The 26,976-nt window shown below is 40.0% G+C and overlaps 1 protein-coding gene across 6 annotated transcripts in view; it reads right to left on the bottom strand.

Annotated features, from left to right (window-relative positions):
* Positions 1-4,029: 4,029 nt before the first annotated feature.
* The window catches only part of LOC126995914 (probable phosphorylase b kinase regulatory subunit beta), a gene marked incomplete at its 3' end in the record, with an annotated part of 186,756 nt that continues 163,809 nt past the window's right edge, over positions 4,030-26,976 (bottom strand). For 5 of the 6 annotated variants that reach the window (XM_050855809.1, XM_050855812.1, XM_050855811.1 and 2 more), the window contains 3 exon segments: positions 4,030-4,139; positions 6,750-6,842; positions 10,223-10,365. In XM_050855809.1, the coding sequence (XP_050711766.1) occupies positions 4,030-4,139; positions 6,750-6,842; positions 10,223-10,365 (346 nt within the window). 6 annotated transcript variants of the gene reach the window in all.

Raw genomic sequence — 26,976 nt, forward strand, 5'->3', positions numbered from 1 at the left:
GCACCTCCGCTACTGTACGCAAAACTATTAAAGCGCGCCTGAAAAAACTAGTCCGCACCTCAAAATAAAACAAAATAGTACAAGGCAATAATACATCAAGCTTCATATATATATATATATATATATATATATATATATATATATATATATATATATATATATATATATATATATATATATATATATATATATATATATATATATATATATATATAGAGAGAGAGAGAGAGAAAGAGAGAAATACTTCAAATGGGGTGGGCCTCTCAAGCGCGAGTCTGGAATGTTCTATGCGGTAACGGCTTATTCCTCCCTAATTTACATTTTCCCATTCTTACCATGGATCATGCAACCTTACAGCTCTGACAGCTAGGTGAAGATAGCATGCAAGCAAAGCGTTAAAAAAAAAAAAAAAAGTGCCTCTCCAGTCCTGGTGGCATCCCTTTGCCATGCAACCTCTTCTTGCCCAGTCAAGAGGAATTTTCATTAGATTGAGCAGCTCCCACACTACAGTTTTATACTGCTTTGCCTACTTGTAGGGTCTTGGGACCTCACCTCCAGCTCTCAAGCTCCACTCAGATGTCACAGATTGCCAGCCTCTCCACCTCAACTCCTTCTGACCTCATCAAGACAGAAAAAACTTTCATTGATAGGGGACCAACATCACCACCTGCAGTCAGTGGCTAGGAGAGCTGCCCTGCGCTTCTAGGGTTTGGGTTACACCAACTGCTCAGAGTACTCAACCCAGTGACCCCTCCCACCCATCCATGTGTCCAACACAAAGACGGCTATCTGCTGTTCTGATAGTTTCTAACCCTTAAGGAAGAGCTAGGAGAGGAGCTACTGGAACCCGATCTCCTCAGTGAGACTCCTGACACACTTCTCCTTGTTTCTCCTCAGAAGAGCCTTGTCTACATGACAGACCCCTATATTGGTCCTGATTCCCAGCAAGCCTGGCAGTCGACTCTCCTCAATATTCTCCAGCTTCTCTGCCAGGGCAAATCCACTCTTAGACATTGGGTCCTCTCCACTGCACTCCTTGACAGTTTGAAGAGTTTCACGTTTGAAGGTATCCCACAGTTCTGCAGGGTTCTCAGGATGCTGAACCACGTTGAACCAATTTGAAACTATAAACTGCATACTCTTGAGCAGAGAGAGAGAGAGAGAGAGAGAGTTTACATGGAGAGAGGGTACAGACCACATAAACACTATGGTCCAGACTAGGTGATCTGTCCTTAAACCTAATAGTGAAGCAGATGAGGTGAAAGCAATCATTCATATGGTGATGCAATCATGAAATTTGGTACATGTATTCTTGTCAAACCTCACTTTCAAAGCACATACCGCTGGCCCGCAAAATTCAAGATGGCGACTCATCTGATTTGGAGCCCCTACTGTTTAGGTTGGGTCAGATAATTGGAAGAAAAAAGACAAAAATACTGTCCATAGTAAGTGAAGATAATTTTGTCAGAGCAGTTGCATATTAGACTTTAACTAAAATGGCGTCCAAGATGGCCACCGTTAAAGACAGAATTTTGTGATATCTTGGCTGTTAATGAAATAGAGCTAGACTAGTCATGTATTGGATATCGCATCCGCATCACGGAACATCCACATAATTTTTCACATCCGCATCCGCATCTGCTTTTCTGATAAATGGAAACATCCATCCAGGAATTTGTGCTGAAATAAACATTCGCATCTCCATCCACACCACACAAAGAGGATGTTGCAGATATATTTCATTCATTGGGAGTCAAAGACTTTGAGATCACAATGCAGACTACAGAGTGCAGAGCTTGCAAAAGTTGAAGAAAATTAATTAATGCTTGCTAATTTTCTCCTAAAATTACACCTTCTATTCATTTCCTTTCAAATCTACTAAACCCTAATGTGTCAAGAATTTTCCGGAGGTGCAGAAGGAAGGAGATTATTTTACATAAGTAACTATGTAGTATGTATGTATCCACGTAAATTTGTAAAAATAATGTATGTATGTATTGAACTGTGTGTAACTGTGTGTACAGTCGTGGCCTAGCCGTGGCCATTGTCTCTCGGGGCATCCAGGCCTATGGAGCTGGGCTCTTTGCTTTCTAATCTTTTCAAATTTTACAAATTCATCATCCATAACCACCTCACTCTCCTGTACCTGCCTTCCTCGACCCTCCTCGTCCCGTCTTAACAACGCCCCAAAATTTCTTCTGATGAGAGTGAGGTCAGCCCTTGAGGACAGGTGACACACACACACACACACACACACACACACACACACACACACACTCTCTCTCTCTCTCTCTCTCTCTCTCTCTCTCTCTCTCTCTCTCTCTCTCTCTCTCTCTCTCTCTCTCTCTCTCTCTCTCTCTCTCTCCTCTCTCTCTCTCTCTCTCTCTCTCTCTCTCTCTCTCTCTCTCTCTCTCTCTCTCTCTCTCTCTCTCTCTCTCTCTCTCTCTCTCTCTCTCTCTCTCTCTCTCTCTCTCTCTCTCTCTCTCTCTCTCCTCTCTCTCTCTCTCTCTCTCTCTCTCTCTCTCAGGAAGACAGGAAGTGAAAAGACAGAAAGAGAAAACAAGAGAAAGTAAAAGAAGAGATAAAAAAGAAAGCAAAAAAGAAAGAAAAAAGAATGAAGAAAGACAAATAAAAAAAAAGATGAAGAGACAAAGAAAAGAAAAAGACTGAAGAAGAGGATAAAAGATTTACATGAATTACACCATGAATCTGGACCTCCTCATTTCAGTGGTGTTTTGGTTTTAGCTGAGTAGACCACACAGAGGGTTAAAAGGCCCCATGCCGGTAGCCAGACTAGGTGGTCTGTCAGCTTAAACTTTTCATCACAGTGATTCTACATTGAAAGAGATCCAGAATCTCAAAACGTTGTTCAACTGTCTAGTTAATATTAAGTTGAAGGAAGGGATCAGCGGGTGAAAGCATTTGAAAGGAGTGAAATGTGTGTTACACTGGACCGCACTGATGGTGGAGCTTATTCCATTCTCGCATTACAAGCGTTGGTGAAGAAAAATTTGGTGCAGTCTGAATTTACTTGTCTACATTTGAGTTTTATTGTTCCATTGTTCCTCGTTAAAAGTGTCATCGATCATAAACAATGTTGATTCCTGTCTGCCATTAAGTATTTTAAAACGTTCGATCATTTTTTCCTCGGAGGCGGCGTTTCTCGAGATCAGAATCAGTGATTCAATAATTCTGACTTTTCAGTTATTGTTCAAAATTAAATACTAAATGAATAACTCAGAGTAAATCTGTTCATCACTCAACCCAAGGCGGCGCTATGACTGCCTCTGACGATGACTGTACATGGCAGTGTACAACAGTACAAGCAAGCACTAACATGATCACCACTCAATCTCATGTCCCGTACAAATTTTTCTTTGATGCATAATATAGACCATAGTACATTCTATATCTGTTTTTTTTAACTTCATTGTAACTTCTCTATTTTATCATTCTCTCTCTCTCTCTCTCTCTCTCTCTCTCTCTCTCTCTCTCTCTCTCTCTCTCTCTCTCTCTCTCTCTCTTTTCAATGTAGCCAAGATCAATATTGTTTGATTGTAATAATAATAATAATAATAATAATAATAATAATAATAATTTTTGTTATTATTATTATTATTATTATTATCATTATTATTATAAATATCTCGTTGAAATTTCCACAGTTTCTTCGCTGAGGCCTGAGATGCCAGGGCTTAAAGCTTTCCCACGCAAGCCGTTATTAACAGTTGCAGTTGATGTGTTTTTTCTTAATATGTTAGACAGTTTGAATAATGTTTCACTGTTCCCGTCATGACTTTCCTATATTAGTAATCTTTCGTTTTCGCTGAAACGCTGGAGAATTTCACCCCTTCCTTCCCTTCCCCGCAACTGCACTACTTATTTTTCAGTACCTTGCCCACCTCTGCCTATTTCAGACATACTTACTATGATATGTGTAAAAACATTAATTTTAGGAACAAGGGTAACCAAGACAGCCACAAATTGCCCAACTCATGCACTGGAAACAGTAAAGAAGAAATTTCATACCCAATTCTGATGTTAAGAATGCCATTGAAGAGGTGAGTGTGTGTGGCAATGAGCTTTCCACAGTAGAGTACAACCTCCTGCTGTAGTACTGCCTGCACCACATTGTGAGTCTGGGAAAAGAGTATAGTTTTGGTCAGTTATCTTCTGCATGTTTTTTTATAAATGGATGAAGGAAGGGCTTTCATCTTTAATAAGATTATAGTAGTAAAAAAGCAGGGTAGGACTAATAGTTATAGGTTTTGATTAGATAAATTCAGGTTTGATAAAGATATACAGTACCATCCCGAGTTTCGCGCTTGCTTCATTCCGAAGGTGAAGCGCTAAACTCGAGGATCATGAAACTTGAGGTATTGAAATACATGATGAAGCGCTTATTGGTTCCGGCCAGTGGAAAAAAATTACTTTTTCTTTTCGACTTGACTCCCTTGTTATCACAATTTTTTTTTACTTTACTCTCTTGTTATCTCAAAATACATAAATTGTTAATAGGCAGAAAATGGGAAGTGAGAACAGGTCGTCCTGAAGCCGCAGTTGAAGGCGGCTGCCTTACAATATTGGCTGGCAGTTCAGAATACACGCTTGTGATCCACGTGGTGTCGTCTGCTAAAGTAAGGGTGGTTGCTCGCGGTCACCCGTGGTACAGTTGGACAAACCTATAGCTTCTGGTAGTTTTCTGTGTGTTATGGTATAATCTACTAACTCTTTCTGTTATAAATCATTAAATCACTAACATCATGATTGACTTGTCAATGCCTATTGAATGTAAACTGCCGCCGCAGCCGCAAAATAGCTCGCAGAGAGGTTCAACTTGCTTACTGCTTCCATATTTCCCTCACTGCTCACAAGGACCACAAGCGGACAAAAAAGAACAAATCCAGGCAAATTAACACTTTTAATGCTGTGTATTCCCACAGTGCGCATGCGTGGTGGACAGCAGAATGACTAATTTAAGCGAGAAGATATTTTTCGCAACACCGGCCAGTGTATAGTGGACCTTCTTCTTCCTCTTTTGACCTGTAATGCTTTGTATCGCTTCTTAGGTCCTCCTTCTCCACACTTTTATACTTCACAACATGCACTTAGGGCCGCTTTCACAGTCATTTTGTTTGTATTTATCGTTACCAATGGCGGCGATCGCCGCTCTAGTATTTCCACGTGAAATTGGCCGATGGGTAGTGATGTGATGTGATGGTGTCGGAGGTATTGCCTTTACAACACCACCTCGTGGCGGCTGCGGGGTTAGTCTCGCCCCACACCTTACCACACACTCTCAACACTTGTCGCTTTCCCTGCAGCCACCACTACCCCATAGGCCAATTTCATGTGGAAAACTATAGTGTCGATCGCCGCCATTGGTAATAATCAAAACAACAGTGACTGTGAAAGTGGCCCTTATTTACTTCACACAGAGAGAGAGAGAGAGAGAGGCTGGGTGGGGACAGGATATATGTCCATCAGCGACAAGCCAAGGGGTCAGCGACGCGCTGCGTTCGCACTCAAAACACACATACACACAAACACACACACACACACACACGTATTTATACTTAGATATTATGTAATCTTCACGAAAAAATGACTTTAGATTTTTAATGATCTCCTGAATTGTCTTTGAGGCTTTATGGTGACGGGAATTAAGGCTACGAGTTAAACAGACCCTCAAGCCTATTTGCTGTTTGATGGTAAGGAGCATTAGTCACTGCCTGCCTCTGTGAAGGACAGCACTGCACACTGTATTTTCAAAGTTTAATAAGAAAAAGTGTTTCAGACTGTTCGTGATGTTTTACCTCGTCATCATCATCATCATCATGAAGAAGACATTCATTATCGCATTTCTAAATTGAATTCATGTAATCTGGTATATTTCTAACTACAATATATTATAATATAATAAAATATTATACAATATTATAATTTCACGGTCACACACACACAGTACACACTGATACGCGTCACTAACATCGCCAGTGAATGCGCCACCGTGGTATAGTTGCCAGATACCGCCACCAGGCTAAACATTCTGAAAAACCGTGACACTACTCTCTATTGTCGACTGTACAGAGCTTGTATTATACAAAGAAATCTTTAAAGAGGTACATCTACGGCCGTGTCACCACAGACCTCCAAGCTGCTTTCCCAGACAAAGAGCGAATTACTGCAGGTACATTGTCTTATTTAACCTATATTGTAACAGATAGCTCATAACTGCATGATAGGTGCCCTATGCATTATCATCAAGATCAAGATAGAAAATATGGAAGCAACCTGAGGCCCTCTGGCCCACACGTGGTAGTTCCTCTTGTACACTGACAATGATTTTTGTAGTAGTAATTCGGTAAATAGTCATTTTCAATCTCTTGAACTCCATACACATTTGAAACAAGTTGATAGTAAAGGAGTTTGGGATTTATTTCTATTGATCTCATTTTGGCAGCAGGTCACTGGTCAGGTTAGGGTAGGGATATAACATTTATCATATTAGTCCAATGAAAATATGAAGTCACTTTGAGTGGGGCCTAAATCTCTTCACATCACTGTAAAAGCTGCAAGGATCCGTTGATTGAGGGCGTGGCGAGGCATTGTCACAGGACTGGTGGTAATGTTTTGGTCAGATGGAGCTGATCAATAGGCAAATTGGGCTTTGCAGTATTTATAAATGAATAAAGGGAAACTAAAATGAAAGTCTTTATGTAAAGGAAGGGTGGGAGAGGAGATATTACCTGAAGGGAAGTGTTGTAGAAGAGGTCATGGATTCCACCCGGCTGCACTGGCTTATCCAGTAGCACCTCCTCCTTGCCATAGCCCACTGTCAGCTGTTGATGCAGGGCTGCATTATTAGATAAATGATCAACAGAATCCTTAAATATTCTCCTCAAAGCTAAGATGCATGTAAATTAACTAGTCCAAAGTTTTTTATGTATATATCTGCACATCAAAGTGAAAATTGAGTATTAACTCAGTCTCCTGGAAACTGTTTATGAAAATAACTATCTACATGAAAATTGCAAACTGACAAGACTGCATACATAAATAATTTTTAATTGTCCATGAATGGGTAATTTAAATCCCATTGTTATTGTTACAGAAACAGGCTGTTATTAGAGCCAAACTGTTACCCTCCATCTTAGTCATGAGACCAATAGTTAAATTTCCTTTATAAGGACAATTTTTTACTGTTATGACTACAGTACCCTCCTGAGTTTCGTGCTTGCTTCGTTCCAAAAGTATAGTGCTAAACTCGAGGATCGCGAAACTCGGGTTATTGAAAACACTGAAAAAGTGCTTATTGGTTCCGACCCGTGGAGAAGCCGACTTTTTTTTCGACTCTCCTACCTTGCTATCTCAAAGTACGTGCCATGGTCAAAGGAAGAAAATGAGAAGTGAGAATGGTTCGTTTTGAAGCTGCAATTGAAGGCAGCTGCCTTACAATTAGCTGGCAGTTCTGAAAACATGCTTTTGATTCACTTAGTCTGAAGATGTTATCAACAGCGCTCACCCAATCAGCAGCCTCACTGCCTTGAGGCAGTATCATACTGGCCCTTTTCCTCCAACCATTGGACTGTGGGCAACTGCAGTTGCCCGTATGCCCAACCGGGAGCGAGTTGTTGGTTGATCATAAGCTGATATCGCACTGGGCCTTTTTCCTCCAATCGCATTGGCAATAGGGGCAACCAGGAACTCCAACTTTTGAGGATGTGCGTCACACACTGCCAAGGTCAGTTGCCCATAAACAAAACAGTCATTCTGTATCCACATTGGGTCGTCTGCTAAAGTAAAGGTTGACGCAGCTTGTGCTGCCGTTACTCAAGTTATGGACTTGTTGCTGCAGTTAAATGGAAGGAAGAAGTGGTTGTGGGCATGATTATGGCTTCAAAGACAAGAGGACAGGAGTGCTTACCCATACCTCATCAGAGAATTAGGTAAATTTCCAGAACGTCACCTGTGGGACATTATTGGACGAACCTACTTTTTTCTGGTACTTTTTGGTGTGTTAGGAAATAATCTGCTTACTTTACGTCACAAATCATTAAATCACTAATATAATGGTTGACTTTTCAATGCTTGTTGTATGTGAACCTGCTGCCGCAGCTGCAAAATGGTTCGCAGAGAGAGGTTCAACTTGCTTACTGTTTCTATATTTCAGTCACCGCTCCCAAGGATCACAAGTGGACAAACTAGAACAAAACCAGGAAAATTAATGTTTTCCTGCTGTGAATTCTCCTAGCGCATGCGTCATGAACAGCAGAACGACTTATTTCAGTGAGGAGACGTTTCTTGCAACACCGCCTCGTGTTGTGGACCGCCGCCACCATGTCCCGTTCTGCACTTTATATTTCCACCACCCCACACTGCATGGCGAATAAATTTAAACTAACCAAACCTAATTTAATGTAACCAACCTAACGGGGGGACTTCACCCCTCTCGACCCCCCTTCTATTTGCAACGGAAAAGCAATAAGGCAGTGTGTTGTATGGACACAAAATACTTCATATAGCACCAAGGTGTTCTTTGCTGTGAGACGGGTGATGTTCTGGAATAATACCAAGAACTGTGCTGTGAAGACCGGTGTTGTGTTCCTGAGCCAATAAATAGCCTTCATGCAGTGATTCATGGGTAAATTTACGGAAAATAGCATCTTCATGTTTACAAAATACAAAACTGTCTTGATGTGCATATGCAGGCCCATAATTTTGGCAGATTTTCAGGAGGGCTTGAGGGCATCATAGATTCATGATGTGGGGGGCTGGCAAACGGAGTGAGTATGGCCATGCTGTCGGGAGATGCGTGAGAACAGCTCTGTTTATCAACAATTCTTTGTTTGTTTACATTCACGTCTGAGCATGCGTAGTTCATGGGACGACAGCCAGGAACCCGACGCTGGGAATCCTTCTACAGTTTTCATAGACTGAAGAAAAAAAGTTTTTTGAACTGCGGTTCCACAGCACGGTGTGTTCTCTTATCTTATCAAGCAAATAGTAAAAAAAACAGCTCTGCCAGTCCACTTTACGAGTCTCTTGGTGGGCCATCTGCCACTGCTCCCCACTTCTTAACCACTGCCATCGTCTGTTTGTTTACATAAAGCCGCGCGGTACCCACATACCCATGCTCGTACCTACAACCGTTTTTCATTCGCACAAACAATCGACAACTCGCTCCTGGTTGGGCATACAGGCACCCGCAGTTGCCTGTAGCCCCAATGGTTGGATGAAAACGGTCAGCGTGACACCACCTTTTAAGGCAGCGAGCGTGACGCCAACAGTAGGTAGACATGACCCTCACATTTCAAGGCAGCGTGAAACTCAGGGCGATAATGCGCTAAAGTCGGGATGGTGAGAATTTAGGACTAAACACAAAACTCAAGGATCGGTAAACTCGGATAGCGCAAAATTTGAGAGGGTACTGTATAGTCATGGAATTTGTGAAATTTGGTGAGAAAATAATGCAACTTTTATACCAGTATGGTTCCTATACTCATTTGAAAAAAATAAATAATCATCATCAACATAAACCTAAGATGAAGTATGAACACATTTTATTTTACGTACCTTCGAAATTTGAAACTTTCAACATGAAACCAACATTTCTTAACTGGGTTGAGAAAAAAATTATATTTCAAATATTTGAAGTGCACTTCATATACTTAAAAATCCAAAAAAGTGAAAGTGAAACATGTCACACCAGGACAGCATGAGCAAACCATGTTTTCACATAAAATACCACATAGCAACTACAGCAGCATCAAAGCTTTGTAAATGTTCTAAACCAATCAACTATGCAGCCCATATGGTTCCAGTTGTGGTGTTTGCTTGTTTTTAAGTTTAAAGCTCTACTGAACTCACATACATTTGCTTCAGTTACTTTCTTTTCACAGCCTCCTGATAACCAAAATCTGACAACTGTTCAGTCCTCTTTTAAATTGAAACTACAAAATACTTATGTATTTATATAATTTCATACTGTACTCATTTTTTATATCTGCAGATTTTTCTCCTTTAAAGCCATGCTATATACATTACTACAAGTGGATCGTATGGAGATTGTAAATATGGTTTACACAGTATTTCAATGAGTACTGTTAATGTAGTACAGTATTAGAACTATACACAAAGAACCACATTTATAGTATTTACATGTAGACTTTAAAATTCCTTTCTTGAATGTTGCGGCAAATGCTTCCTCTCCTCACATTACCTGCTTTCCAGATACCAAGACAGTTGTGATGTAAGGCGAGATAGATTCCACCTCCTTGGAGAGTAACGCAGTGCATTCTCGCACCGTGCGCCAGTAGCGAAGGGAGGAGGCCTGGCGGAGGAGGGCACAGACCCGATCTCCCACTGGAGTAGGAGGGGCAGCATGCATATAGAAGTTATGCATCAGTTAGGAGATTCAGAGAACAGGTAAAGAAGAGCATATGTTACCAGGACAGCATAACCTCATTGTTTTGCAAGGCTTGTGGCTGTCCTTACCAATAAAGTGGTAGTCAAATGAGTCTTGGTATGATTTGAGGTAAGTGTAGGCCAGGCATCCAATTTGTCTGTGATCTGTACCAACATCTGCACCCGTAACCATTTCTCAAGCATTGCTTTTAGTTTGCTGATTTTCCACAAACAGATGTAGACAAAGACACAGATCAAGGATGCCCAGCCTTGGGTTGGTTATTTTTGGTGTACTGTTTATCTCTCTCCTTCCTGCAGCTCTCAGTCTTTCCCACAGTGTATCTTTTTCCTTGAAGTTATTTTGCTCACTTGTGTTATCTTGCCTACAAAAATCAATGGCTAGTTTGTATGTGTTCATCAACAAATTTACTGAATCATAAACTCATGTATAATAAGTAATGCAGTATGGTTCTTCTGCAGTGGATTGCGGGCCAGTTCAGAAGCAAAATGGGGAGACTAGTGTAAGTTTAAGCACTTCCTGTACCCTTAACTACCAAAGAGAAACATCATCCAAAACCCAAACAATAATGTGCAGTATTCTAGATAAAAAGCTGCAACAGGAAGTGAAAGAACTCTGTAAAGCTGGACATTGGTTCATAAAAACTTTCATCTTCACACTTTCTGACATTTACTCACTGATCCCATAGTATTTTCAATTAACTCAGTTGTGGAAAATTATAATTTTCACAGATAAGGCTGCTCAAATACACAAGGGCATTTATCCTGCTATGAGCTAGAGCATCCTCAGTTTTAAATTTGCCCGTTACTGTTCCATTGTAATCCATACAATATTTAATTTCATATGATTTCTTACAAGGAGAATAACAGAAATCTTAACTGAGGGATATAATGTACTATAGGTACACCTACAGACAGCAGAAACAGAGATAAAAAAACAGGACAAATATTTACATCACACACCAAAACTAGGTGTGTGTGTGTGTGTGTGTGTGTGTGTGTGTGTATTTACCTAGTTGTAATTTTACAGGGCCTGGGCTTACGCTCGTGTGGTCCCGTCTCCATATCTGTACTTGTCCAGTTTTTCCTTAAAGTTGTGCACACTCTTCGCCAATACTACATCCTCACTTAGTCTGTTTCAAACATCTATGTTTCTTTGCGGGAAGCTATGTTTTTTTATGTCTCTCAAGCATCTTCCTTTTCTCAGTTTTTTACTGTGTCCTCGTGTGTTGCTGGTGTTTCTTACTTCTCTTAGTAGCAACTCCTCGTTATCTACTTCTTCCATTTTATTCCACAATTTGTAAATTAGTATTAGGTCCCCCCTTTCTCTTCTTTGTTCCAGTGTTGGCAGGTCCATTTCCTTTAACCTTTCTTCATATGACAATCCCTCCAGTTCTGGAACCATCTTCGTTGCCATCCTTTGTATTCTTTCTAGTTTTTTCACGTGTTTCTTCTTATGGGGAGACCACACAGTTTCCACATATTCCAAATTTGGTCTAATCATAGTGGTAATCATCTTTTTCATCATATCTTTATCCATGTAGTGGAATGCTATTCCTATATTTCTCACCATTCTATATGTATCTCTGAATATCCTATTTACATGACTCTCTGACTGTTGATTATCTTGTATTATCACTCCCAGATCTCTTTTCTTGAACTTTTAATATTTCTCCATCTCCCATTCTATATGTCCATTTTGGTCTCCCTTCACTCTTTCCCATTTCCATTACATGACATTTCTTCACATTGAACTCCATCTCTCATTTCTTACTCCAGTCCCAAATCTTATTTACTTGGTCCTCTTGAAGAATTTCAGTCTTTACTATTTCTTATGTGTCTCACCAATTTTGCATTGTCTGCAAACAAGCTCATGTAACTACTTACTTTCTCCAGCATATCATTTATATATACTAGGAAAAGCATTGGTGCCAGTACTGATCCTTGAGGCATCCCACTATCTACATTTCTTGATTCTGATTTCATGTCCTTTACCATTGTTCTCATTTCTCTTCCCTTTAAGTAACTTTCCATACAGTTTTCCTTTTCCTTTTCAATCCTCTTCTATTTTTATTTATCCCTCTCCAGTGTTGTGTCCGTCACTCTCTAGCATCAATAAGTTTGTTACACATGAACGCCCTTGTCTAAAGCCATACTGTTTTTCTGTAATTATATTGTGTTCTAGAAATTTTGTCCATTATTTTTTTATTACTTTTTGACATATTTTACAAACTATACTGGTCAATGATACTGGTCTATAGTTCAGAGGTTCTTCCTTTTTTACGCTTTTATATATAGGGACCGCCTCAGCCATTCGCCATTCCTTAGGTACGTTACCAGTTGATATTGAGCACTTTATGATGTCATATACCGGTCCAACCAGCTGATTTCTACATTCTTTCAAAATAAAACCTAAAACTCCATCCGGTCCTATTGCTTTCCTCTCTTCCAGCTCCTCCATTGTTATATATATCTCTTCTTTAGTTACTATCACTTCATCCATCTGAACATTTATCTTATCATCTTGTGGTTCATTAAACTGTGATTCTTTTGTAAAAACTTGTTGAAACCTCTCGTTTAGATGCTCAGTCATGTCTTTGGGATCTTCAATTATCATATTTCCATCTTTCAGTCTTTCTATTTTTTCCTTTGGTTTGATTTTTTCATTTAAAAATCTATAAAATAATTTAGGTTCCTCTTTACACTTTTCAACAATATCCTTTTCGTATCCTTTCTCTTCTTCCCTCCTTATTTTCACATATTCATTTCTTGCTATCTTAAAGTCTTATTTATTCCTTTGGTTCTCATTTCTTTCCAATCTTTTCCATGCTTTGTCTCTTTTTTTTCTTTGCACCTGCACATCTTGCATTAAACCACTCTTGCTTTCCTCTTTCTATTGGCTTATATAATGGGACATATTTTTTGACTCCTGTCTCATTTGCCTCTATGAAAATATCATACTTTTCCTGCACCTCGTTTGTCCTTTTTAACTTTTCCCAGTCCAGTTTTTCATAAAATTTCTTACAATTTTCTGACCACTTTCCTGTAGTTTCTCCTTTTTTCCTTTATATAATTCGTCTTCCTCAGCGACTTCCTCATCGGTTTCCAACTCTATTATTACATGATCACTTTTTCCCATGGGACACACATATCTTAATTCATTTAACAGGTGCACTCCCTTCGTCAGTACCAGGTCCAGTCTTGCTGGTTCGTCATCACTCCAGTATTTTGTATTTTCAGTCACCCACTGCATCATTAAATTTTTCAGTCAATTTTAGAAATCCTTCCCCCCATGCCGTCTCATTTCCTCCACCTTCGAATGTTTCCCAGTTTACCTCTTTGCAGTTAAAGTCCCCAACCAACAAGACTCTTTTATTTGCTTTGAGTAACCTACTCAAACACTGAATGGTATCCTCAATCATTGTCTCATATTCTTCTCTGTTCCATGAGTTTATTTTTGGTGGTACATAAGTTGCTATTAGCGTTAGCATTTCTCTGTTTTTATTCTTCAAGTTAACACTTACTATTTCTGCCTTTCCTTCTCCAGATATTACTGATTTCACCAACAAGTCCTTTCTCGTCATTCTCATCACTCCACCACCTTTACCCCTCCTATCCTTCCTCCATACATTGTAGTCACTGTTAAACATTATTTGAATTTCCCCTTTTAGCTTTGTTTATGTTAAACACACAATCTTGGGTTCTTTTTCCTTTATGTAATCTTGTAATTCCAATTTTCTAGATATTATCCCATTTATGTTTGTGTACATCACACTTAAACCCTTAGTTGTTCCAGTTTTGTCTAGTTTCTGTTCAATTTTGGCTTTTCCCTTAAGGCGCGGCCACACTTGCCTAGAACATTGCCCGAAACACTGCTCGACGCATGAAGAAAACATGTTACACGCACGCTAGCAACATGTCACTGACAGTACTGGGACAGTGTTTCGGCCACTGTTTGGGGCAAAGTCATGGACATGCTGGAAACAAGAGGTGAAATAGTGAAGTGGTCCACACTTGCCTCAGTCACTACCCAGCACCATGGCGACGAGGGAAGACGCGCTACTGGCCGCTGCAGCTACGGTGATACTATTTACACAGCAGAGACAACGGGGAAGATATCGTCGCCGATTTTGGATGCGTCCAACGCTTAGAGAAAAAAACACTGGTGAAAGGAACAATATCCTCAATGAGCTGATGGGAGATGACGTTGGATTGTTGCCGGCTCAACTCGGGGACAGTGCATCCTTTTCAAATTTCTTCAGGATGTCGAAGGCAGACTTTGAGCACATACTCAACATAATTGGACCTACTATTACCAAAGTGGAAACCAGGCTCAGAAAACCAATTTCGAGCACTGATCGGCTGGCAGTAACACTACGATATCTGATAACAGGCGATTCATATCGCAGTCTCAGCTACCTTTTCAAAGTATCCAAGCAGAGTATTTCACAGATAGTGCCAGAAGTGTGTGAAGCACTTATGAGCGGCCTCAGTGAATACGTGAAGGTAAGGATAATGTAAGGAAGGGGCAAACCATGTGCTTATATATGCATTGCCCGTTCCAGCTCCAGACTTCGTATTCATTTTTTTCTGCTCCCTCCGGAACTGGCCAATCAAAGTTTTCATCTTCTTTTCTACCTCGGCTCGTTCTACTGCCAGGGCCTGTGAGATGCTTCTCCAAGCGTCTAGTTTTTTCACTTTGTTCTTGTATGTTGGATCTGTTGGATCCCATAACACTGGGTGTGACTGATACAGTTCAATCAACACGAATGTCTGCTCCTTGGTCCACTCCATTGTCCACACCATGCACTGCCGTCGCTTGAATGGTGTGGATGATACATGTCAGCAGCTCGAAGCCTCGTCCACACCAGTGCTACCACCATGTCACAGGCAGAGCTGCCAACATGATGTGGACGCTAGTGCCTCGAACACGTCCGTGACAAAGTTAGAGACATGTTTCCTTCATGCGTCGAACATTGTTTCGAGCAATGTTCTAGGGCAAGTGTGGCCGCGCCTTTATGTACCACTTCTTCACCCTGTCCCCCAAAACTCTCTAAAAAATATTTTTTCTTCCTCTTCTGATCTTGCACTATTTTTCTCCTTTACCTTTGCTTGCATTTCATTCCATTTTTTCCTTTCTTCTTCATTTCTATTTCTCTTTATATATATTTCCTTACATTCATCTATTTCCCTTAGCTGTGATTTTAATCTTAATTTAACTGGTCTAGTTTTACCTTCTACATAAGGACCCACCCTAACGATCTCTTCCACCTCCTCCTCAAGGTTATGTAATTCTTCATCATTCAGGTTCTTCAGTAAGTCCTTCACTGATTTTAGTTCTTCCTTTTCCCTTCTTGCTTTAAACGTTTTATTTTTCTCTTTTAACCCAAATATCATTACACTTTTTCTTATCCGCCACATCCCTTACTAAATTTTCATTTTTTTAAAAACTTTAACCACCTCTTTTTCTACATTTTCCTTCTCTTCTTTCAGATGCTTTTCAATTACTTCCTTGAAGTTTACATTAGCTTTTTCATGTTCTACTTTCCAGGTCTTCATTTCATCCAACACTTCTTCTCTTAATCTCTTTTCTTCCTCGCCCACTATCGCTTTCAGGTCTTCATTTTCCTTTCTTACGACGACAAGTCCTTCCTTCATCGTTTTTTTCATATTTCGCCAACTTCTCTTTCAACTCCTCATTTTCTTAAACTAGTTATTTTGTCCTCTAGACTGCACACTCTTCACCATAGATCACTGTGCATCTTCTTGCCTTGCATGTCTTCCTCCTCCATGAACTTCACTTTTCCAATGCACTTTAGTTTATTCTCCATCAACAGCACTCTTCTGTACAAAGCAGACTCTTTACTACCAAATCCAGAAAAACTAGGCTCGATAGTTTCGTAACAGTCATCTTCGCTATCATCACTATCTCCCATAGCTACCTCCCGTATTTTTGGTCATGTTTCAGTTCCTCTTCCTCTTATTTTCAGTATCTGCTACCCCTCATCCCCCCACTCATCCTATACCAGCTTAAACAGGAGACGGGCTCACTCAGAACATCTCCCAGACCCTACAAAAACACAACCGGTCTGCAGATGACAACAGCACAGGGAGTGGGGAGCTCTTCACAACACGTCCAACTCGCTCGACTGCTCGACTATGTGTGTGTGTGAGTGTGTGTTTAGTGTTCCATTCCCATGCATGCCACAGGGACATGTAGATGCAGGCAGGTGAGATGTGATCCTAGCCCGGTCTTGGCTGACACAATAGCATGTATTTATTTATGTACATGGTGTAAGTTTTGTTGAGTGAGTGTTGGTGTAAGTTTCTATCTGCTCCATTCTTTTGCATGCTACAGGGCCATGATGATGCAAACAGCTGAGCTGTATTCCTAGCCCTGAAATGACCACCTCAGTTCCAGGCTGTTCCCCACAGGCAGAAAGATTCATCTCATGTTCAGTGGGAGACACAAGCTCAGTGAAGGAAGTGTTGCTTCACTTTAATGCCTTTGAGGAGTGATGAATAAATTTCTCTGAATGTTCAGTGGAGGATACCAATATTGTTCTTCTGCCTTGAATTTGAATTACACTGCACACTGTAGAAGTATGCTAGGCACCAGACCCAGCAGACATGGACAAGCAGTTGGAGTGAGCTAGTGGACGTGACATAACTAAAGGCTGATGAGGGGTTAAAACAAATTGGTGTTAATAAACAATAAGATTAGGTAGTTATTGTTTTCCAACAATCATATCTGCCGAGTCAGGTGTCTGTCCAGCATTTTCTGTAAGATATGCACTGTAATTACAAATCAAGCAACTGAACTAAAATCCCGAATGACAATGGTTTCATAGCCTTGATGTGTTTCCTAGTGTTGCCAATAAGGCTGCAAAACTAACTCTGACAGGCAAGCAAAAGGGAAAGCTTGCTCTATAAACTCTATGTAAGAATGCCAATACAAGCATAGCAAACTTTTCCTAGTAAAGCCTCTTTTGAACACTACTTCATTAAGCCTTGGAATCCCATTTTGCAATTGTTTTCCACATTGATGCAAGAAACACAGCAAGTTTAGCACAGCACAAGGTGAGTGAGAAGAGACACCACCACATCACATCACCTGACAGCCCTGCACCAAAATAGTAGTAATGTGCGTCACAGACGGGTAGATTTTCCTGAGGAGGGCCGCCGCCAGCCGCACGGCTCCCCAGAAGTGACCCACGCTGGCCTCTTTCCGAAGTCTCTCCAGCCTCACTGCCACTAAAACCTCAAGCCAATTAATGCTGATGGTACATGCAAAATGGAATATTAGAACCCATATGCTGTCCTGATGCCATACTCTTTTCTCTTCAAGAGGTTCCTAATTCTGAATGCAACACATTGCATTGGTTCTTTTTCTTTTTTTCTATTATAGACCAACTTATAGCCTTGAACTCAAAAATACCTCTCTACAGCCAAACATTATGAACCTTACAAGACCTGTCACCATCAGATCATATCAGTGAATCATTTTCTGCCTTCTGTTATCTGCTTCAGTTGTGGATATACATCTGAGACAATAATGTAATCCATTTACATAGACATTCATACTTAAGTTAGAGATATTAAGAGTTAGATCAGAAGGAAGCTTGAAATACCATATGTTCTAATCACTATTCTCATCCAATTTTCAGTATCAATGAGAAAGTTAAACTAAAAAATGATAACATCTTGTTACATTGGTCACATGAGCAAGATCAAAAGAATACAAAGAGCAGAAAACAAGATGGTACCTAGCATGATAGATTTAACATACAAGGAAGACTGAAAGGATGGGGATTGCCACCCTTAAAAGACAGAGGAGAGGGAACTTAATAGGTGCACCTAACATCACCATAGCCGATCCAGGATTCAAAACGTTTCCTAACTTATAGGCGGTAATATTATAATTGTATTTCGTAAAGAATCCTTATAACCAAAAACTAACTAAAATTATAAGTATTCTCTTTCTTGAACAGAACATTGACTAAACAACAGAACAATAATATGCAAATACGTATATCCACTGTTGCCAGATTATCGTATTCAGAGCATAGTATTTACCGGTTTCTGACACCTAACTATTGCCAAGTACCATCAGGATCTAACTCTTTTAACAATAACTATAAATGAGTTTCATTATTGGAGCCCAGAAGACAGTTTTAGGGTAGGAAGTCGGGAAATATAAGCGGCTGAGTACGACAATCTGGCAACAGTCTATGGCCCGAGGCAGAAGTGCACGCCATTTTGCGGGTATAAGATACCTAAATAAGCATATTTTTACTGCGCAAAGCAGGTGATGTCACTTATTGTGACTTTGTGAGCTTTCATATTTATCTATGTGTATATTTCATGGAGGCAAAACTTACAAGTTTCATTTTTACTAGTGACACGAATTTGTGACTGTTTATCACAATAGAATTTCACTCAAATAAGTGAATCAGACTCCACAGAAATATTACCAGTGTGTGTATGAATGATTACAAAGATAAGCACATACTTTGATTTAACTCTAGAATGTCTCGTGAATCAATAAATAAAAACAAAATATTCGGATAGGCTACTCTTTAGCCCATTACCGCCTAATGGCGGCATAAAATAGTCCCTCCGCTAAGTTTGTACCACACATTTGGTGATGTTAGGTGTGCCTATTACAGTGTTCAGGGTAATAAAGGGAGGATACAGAATTGAAAGAAAATACTTTTCAAGGGATGGCAAGCAACTAGTAGACAAGAAAGAAAGTTGAAGAGAAAAGATACTTCAAAGATATCAAGATATATACTTTCCCAATATATGCATTGATCAGTGGAACAGCCTGGAGAATGAGGATGTTCAAACAGAAAACTGAAATAAATGGCTTTAAAAGCCACTTTACCAAATAAGACATCAGAGATGGGACCATAGAAGTGTAGCTCATTTGAAACGCCCCACATTAAGAGGGGGTAACTGACCACCCCGGCCGGATGCTCTTTTTCCATGGAAATAGCACATTATAGATTCTGTCTACCCGTTGGTGTTGGAGGAAGCCACCTTTCCAGACTGTCAATATGGTTAAAAGATATGCAAAAACATGTCAGAGATTAACTTACAGCTGCTGACTGAGTCAGTGAGCCACATTCCCATGTTAAGAGGGGGTGGCTGGGGGTTAATACTATGTATATTATGACCATAATCCTCATTATTCTCATTAACAATGAAACTAGCACTGCAAGAAACTAAAACAGTATTTAGTAATAATGGAATGAATGAATGTGATATAGACTGTGTACATCTGTGGTGTCTGGACATAGATGGGATGGAGGTCAGTGGTGATTGAAAAGTAAAGGTTAAATTGGGAGCATACACTATAAATGAGGGTGGCAGTGGTGCCAATCTGTGTTCCATTGACCTGTGGTGGGAGAGAACCCATTTAACCCAACATAGGGCCAGTGTAACATCAGGTCTGGGTGGGCTGCATGATGACTTCCTAGGCCAGGGTTTGAACTGCAGATTTGTACATAGGGATAGTAACCCTTGCAACACGAAGGCATGATTTAAAAGGTTGGGGAATATTATGTTTAATACAGAGTTGAAAAACATCATACTTATTCTATTTCTGTGACATGAAATGCCCTCAAAATTTCATCAGAGATTAAACAACCTAGACTTTTATATTAATGTGCACATCTTTGAAAATGATATGTGATTCTCACAAAACTATTTAAAAAGCATGTAGAACACATTTCAAGCTTTATTGTAAAAACAAAATCAATGATCTAGCTCAATAAATAAGAAAGTTATTGTTGTTTGCAATGGATTATGGAGGCTTTAACCAAAGTGAAGACATCAAAGACTAGATAAGCAGTGCTTTAAAAAATGATGATGATGGAGAGACACTAAAATGAATGAAGTGAGAAAGGGCAGCAAAAAAGAAGCTTAAATAATGAGAAATGTATAGAGAAACTAAGAAATTGGGATTGAAAGTGAGTAATGATAAAATAATAAAAATGCAGGTGGTGAAAGAGGTGACCAAGAAGTGAGAAAGCAATTTAGAGAAACACAGGAGGATAAAGGAAGATGAAACAGGGAAATAAAATGAAAAGAAAACGAGTGAATGGGAGGCAAAAGTTAAGACAGTTAATCATGTACTGGACACAATCAGACCTGCATCAGTAGAGTGGGAAAGGGAGGAGCAATAGTGAAAAAAGTAAGTTTCAAAGACATAAATGAGTAACAAAGGAAGATAGAGAGGAAGAATTTGGAGGACACAGAATAGTGCACCAAAAAAGTTTAGTCATAAATTCACTGGAGATGTACAAATTATATGGTGGTCATTGCAGATATATATATAAACGTCAATCATTATCATCATCTTCTGTTTTATGTCAGGTTTTTCCATAATCTCTTGTGAGGTTTGACAGTCAGTGATACACTCCCAAATATTTATGTCTATTGCCTCAGCCTCTCCAATGCCTAATGCTGCCAAATCCTCTTCAACGCATTACCTCCACATCTTCTTTGGCCTGCCTGGTGGGTTGTGACATGACACTTCCACCCCAACAGCTCTCCCCAATGCCTCATCATCATCCTTTCTCTACAAGTTCCTGAACTACATCAATCTACATACTCTCAGCACTACTCAGCTCCTCTAAAAATATGAGAAAAAGAAATGAAAAGCAAAAAGTCAACAGATTATATGATGAGGATTCAAACGTGAAGAAGAGGTGGAGATTAACCAAATGGGCTTGTACAGGAGAGGGGAAATTAGCCCTATATAGATAAAGTTTTAAAGAATACACCTGTCCCCCCCATACTTGAGGGTTCACTATTCATGGATTTGCATATTCGTGGATTTCCCCCCACACAAGCACACAAAGGCACAAAAGCAGCTGCTAAGAAATTTCACGGCACCACTCCAAACATTTACGGACTGCCCATGGACAATTTGGCCATTATTAAGAAAAGGATGATATATACAAGCATAGATCAGCATAAAATATCATAAGTACCATTATTCATCAGCTACATATACTATAAATTGTACTGTAATATGTGTAAACTTACAAATACGTAGTCATTAAAATCTCCCCTTAACCCCTTCAACATGAGGACCGCATTATACCTTGCGTCCGTACCATATCCGAGGACGCGCATACTGCGTCCTGGCTCGCTTTAGCCAATATACGAGTTATTTTATCTCTATATTTATGCTTACATCTCAAAATTATCAATTAATTTATGTTTCTTTATGTGCACCATTTAATTCTGCATGTTTTCTTATACAGGTAACTCTCGATTTACGCGAGTATTGCGTTCTTGGAGAGGTCGCGTAAATCAAAAACAATGTAAATCAACCAAGAGGTAGGTTTCTGTCGAAAAATAAATACCGTATTTTTCAGCGCATAGCGCACACCTTTTTCTCAAAAAAATGCCTGAAAGTTTAGCCCTGCGCCTTGTACGCCGAATGTACAAATTTTTAATGATTTTTTCCTTCTTTGGGGTGTTTTTAAGGGTCTGTTTTTTGTCTTATCCAATAACAACGGCAAACTTTCCTTTATCATTGTATATAATCCTTCATAGTCCGTAGCTGTCTTATAATATGTTACCATAGAATACAGGGCGATCTAATAACTACTATACAAAATTGAAATCGATGGAGGATTGCCCATGCCTTGCTGTTATTCCGTTTTTCCGTCGGGCGCCATTTGTATGATCTTGATCTTGATGTCACAGGTGGCTTGATTGTATGACAAAGGAGCAGTACAAGCTACATAAAAAATCATATTGGAAAAAAATATCCATGTGTTCATTATTAATTATTAATATTAGTGAGAATAATGGGGTAAATATGATATCAGAAACTGTACATCATGAGTCTTGTACGAGGAGATATTTCGCGCAATACCAGCCCGGCCGCCATTTGCATTGTTTACAAACCACACAACCACACCCACACAACAAACAGCTGCATGGCGCGTGTCACCAGAAACGTGTGAATTGTGTCTTGCCTAGTTCTCTGTCATAACCTACGAGTGATGGTGGGAATAATATGCTTATTCACTTCATTCAGTGGAGAGAGAGAGAGAGAGAGAGAGAGAGAGAGAGAGAGAGAGAGAGAGAGAGAGAGAGAGAGAGAGAGAATATCCATATCACCGAGATATCCACTCAGACACTCAGTCTCAGCCTCACTCGTGTGAGGAAGAAATAAGGGACACCATGAGTGGCTAGCTAGTATTGGTACCGGTACCGAGCAGTCTGGTACCGGTACTGTACCATATAGCTAGTACCGTTAGTACCGGTAACTGCCCACCCCTATTGTTGAGTAGCGTGGCAGCGTGGGTACTGTATTGTTGTTCAAGTGGCGCGCGGGAAGAACTGAGCTCTGCTGTGTGGCCGCGGCGCTATGTGGGTCCAGTTGCGTGAGACATCTGGTGGCCACTCCATAAAATATCGCGTATAAGTGGGAAAAACGTAAATATTTTTTTTCTTTTTGGATTTTGGACCCCGCGTTATTTAAAAAAACGCGTAAACCAAACTCGCGTAAATCGTGAGTTACCTGTATAATACATGATGACTATGTTGAGTTTATGGCTCAAAACTTGTTATATTCAATAGCGACATTTGAAATTTGGCGCGCGCGGCGATCCCGGATACGACGTAGGGCGCTGCTTTGGCCCGGCCGTAGTGAGCTGTGGGTCGTCCACATCTCATTCACTGTTACTGGACACAGCAAACTCACTGGATATATCCAAGAGAGTGTCCTTTATCCATCACGACACCCAGACACACGCAAGGAAAGAGGTTGGAGTGGTGTCTGCAGGAAAGGCAGGCTGCGAATCCTTAAACCTCTGAATCAGCTACCTACATCACTTTCTAAGGGAGTAAACTGAGACGTGCGAAGCGAATCCGAAACGAGCGATCCAGAGGGAACGAAACAAATGAGCGGAAGTAAACCAGTGGCGTAACAGACTGACTGGAGGCCCCTGGACAAACTTTTGTGAGTGAAATTTTGCCGGAGGCGGCCGGTAAGCGAAGCAGCGCCATGGCCTGCGGGCTAGTAGTCAACAGTAAAAAATAAATAAATAAAAAAAATATAAAAAATCACGGCTCACAATTATTTTCAATAGCAAAGCAGTCTCATGGAAAACTGGTCAAACCTGTAGTATGTGCATAGTTCTTTGGTAGTTAGTTTATTATTATTATTAGGTATTATTACTATTATTATTATCGTTATAGCAAATTATATTAATATTATTTCAGCCTATTATATTAAAATTAACATAGGTAACCCCCCATTATATCATTATAATTACTATATCCTATTATATCATTAAGATATCCTAATGTAATATTTTATAAAGGTAGCCTATTATATTATTATCATTTTAGCTTATCATATTAATATTATTATTATAGCCTATTATAATATTACTGTGTTCAGATAGCTGGGAGCTATACCTATTTGGGATGAAGTAATGAAGGAAACCGGCAATAGTAACTATTAATTATGTTATTTTTAGTTGTCATGCAATAAATGATCAAAATCGACTACGTCAGTCAGTCATGACCCAGTCGGTGCAAACGGAGAAACATATATTTACAGGCACAGCACCTCGTAGGTGGCACCTGGCGGTGTAACTTTTGGCGTCGTGCATCACAACGATAGCTGATCAGTTTCCCACATGGACCACAGTCACATAATATATTTATCGTACGTATTCAAGTTTTCAAGTCACGAATCCGCAGAGAGCCGCATTTGGGCGGTATAGTATGCGGGGGTTGTGCGGGGGTCTCAGGAGGTTGGGAAGGGATTAGGATTTGGGTTAGGACTTAGGATTAGGGTGAGGATTGGGTACAATCTCTATATCTTTTAAACGTGCAGCCCTTGCATTATACAGTTTATACCACAACACAAATCCAACAAGTTCATTATAATCACTATTCAGCACAAAAGTTGTTAAAATAGCAGGATCCTGCCATGCATCATACTACTCAATACAGAAACACCACTTCAAAACTCATCACACTTTGTATGTGGCAATGACCGGGGTTTTGTCACTTTCTGACCAACAATGATCACTCGTCATTATACAGCATGCTGAATGCTGATAAAACACAACACAATGTTGTTGCTCGTATTCACTATAATATCAGTCAGTCAGATTTTTACCCATCAGCACATAAGTTATTAAAATACAGAACCCACCATGAATCATGCCATGCACTGAGCGGGCATCAGCCAGCCATGTTTCTCATTTCAAAGATCAAGTCAACACTGCAAAACTCATCACAAATCATGTCTGTGGCAACAACCAGGTTTTATCACTGTCTGACAATGATCAGTGGTTATTATAGGACATGCTGATATACACAACACGTCTTTGTCACTGATATTTCACTCTGAAAAACCGCAGAAAAATACAGATCCCACACAGTGACAGTACCATTCAAACACGCGGGAGTGAGGAACTGGTAATGAGTTCTGATTCCAGTGTTGCCACTGTTGTTTGTTGCAGTGTTGACACATTACTTATTGTATTTTAGCTAAAATGAAAATATTACGAAGGGAAAAGCAGTAAATTTAGGGAAAGTAAAATCCTCTTAATCCTTTTCCATTTCTTCTTAATCCTCTTCTAAACCTCTTAAGAGGAAATGGAAGAGGATTAAGAGGAATTTAGAGGAGGATTGAGAGGTTTAGAAGAGGATTAATCCTCTTCCATTTCCTCTTGACCCTTTCCATACTGTGACGCCGAGGTCTGCGTCACGGATGGAAAGGGTTAATGGAATGGAAGAGAAAAGGAAGAAAGAGGACTAAACGGTGACGCCGTCAGACGGCCATCAGACACCGACGTCGGCATCGCCGGAGTGAAGGGGTTAACCCCTTCAACACGAGGACGCGTATACTGCGTCCTTGTGTGCCCCGTACCATATCTGAGGATGCGCATACTGCATCCTGGCTCGCTTTAGCCAATATACGAGTTATTTTATCTTTATATTTATGCTTACATCTCAAAATTATCAATTAATTTATGCTTCTTTATGTGCACCATTTAATTCTGCATGTTTTCATATATAATACATGATGATTATGTTGAGTTTATGGCTCAAAACTTGTTATATTCAATAGCAACATTTGAAATTTGGCACGCGCGGCGATCCTGGATACGGCGCGGGGCGCTGTTTTGGCCTGTCCATAGCGAGTTTCTTTATGTGCACCATTTAATTCTGCATGTTTTTATATATAATACATGATGATTGTGTTGAGTTTATGGCTGAAAGCTTGTTATATTCAATAGCGACATTTGAAATTTGGCGCGTGCGGCGATCTCGGATACGGCGCGGGGCGCTGTTTTGGCCCAGCCGTAGTGAAGGGGTTAAGCTTAGTGATGTGTAGGATGACACTAATGTGATTCAAACCATTTGATACTAAATATTTTTGTACTTTTTAAGATAATAGAACACAATAAATAACCCCTCATTTTGTATTTCAACATACAGTGTTTTGTACATATCTATTTATGTTGCCCATCACTTTAAAATTATCATTGGAGCCAATATAATGAAATGTGGTGGCAAATTGGTAATTTATTTAATTGCTTATTTTTTTTCTTTTTCTGGGGACCTATATGCCTGTACGGATCGTCCGATCCGTATACTTTTATTATTTTTTTCTTACCTCATTTTCACCCCCTAATATTGTGATGCCAAAACTGTGCCTCATATACAATATAGCCAAATGATTATACTTTAAAGTAATCACTTCAACTTTACGTAATTCACTCGTTTTTTTAATGATTATTTGAAAAAAAATGTACGATCCCTCCCCAACTCACCCTACACATACATAAACTGTCCCTTAATCAATATCTGAATACCCTCGACTCACGGCAAGAAAACTGACTAGGGGGGGAGCAAGAAGTTATGATAACGTGTGTGTGTTATGGTTTTGTGTACGGCAGCAGGTGGCAGTCACCTGGGGGAGTTGCCAGCTCAACCTGTTGGTTGAAAGAGAACGGCGTTGAGTCCCCGTTACAAAAAGGGATGAATTATTTCTACGGCATTTGTCCGCTAACTACTGATGTAAAGCCCGTATAATCAGTATGGCAAGAAGGGGGGATAATGCACCTCTGCCAGGTGTTGGGAAAATCAACCGAGTGGCAAAAATCAATGTAATTATACTAAATTTATCTGATGGTAATTATATTCCAAGTGACCGGAGGTAACTTTTGGGGGGGAGGTGAGGCACGTGAAAAGGTACTGCACCAAGTGTGGCAAGAGAGCTTATCTAATTGAAAAAACAAGGAAAACAAGAACGCATAAGCAAGGGGAGGAGGGGGGATATGGAGCTGACGGGATACAGGTAACTCTCGGTTTACGCGAGTTTGGTTTACACGTTTTTGAAATAACACGGGGTCCAAAATCCAAATAAATGTTTAATTTACACGTTTTTTTCACAACCTCGTAAGGACCAGCAGGTCTGCTGTTGTTTGTTCTTCCTTTGTGTTCCTTTGTGTTCCTTTGTATATGTGATATTTTATGGAGTGGCCACCAGATGTCTCA

Source organism: Eriocheir sinensis, chromosome 9, assembly GCF_024679095.1.
Source record: "Eriocheir sinensis breed Jianghai 21 chromosome 9, ASM2467909v1, whole genome shotgun sequence".
Classification (NCBI taxonomy): domain Eukaryota; kingdom Metazoa; phylum Arthropoda; class Malacostraca; order Decapoda; family Varunidae; genus Eriocheir; species Eriocheir sinensis.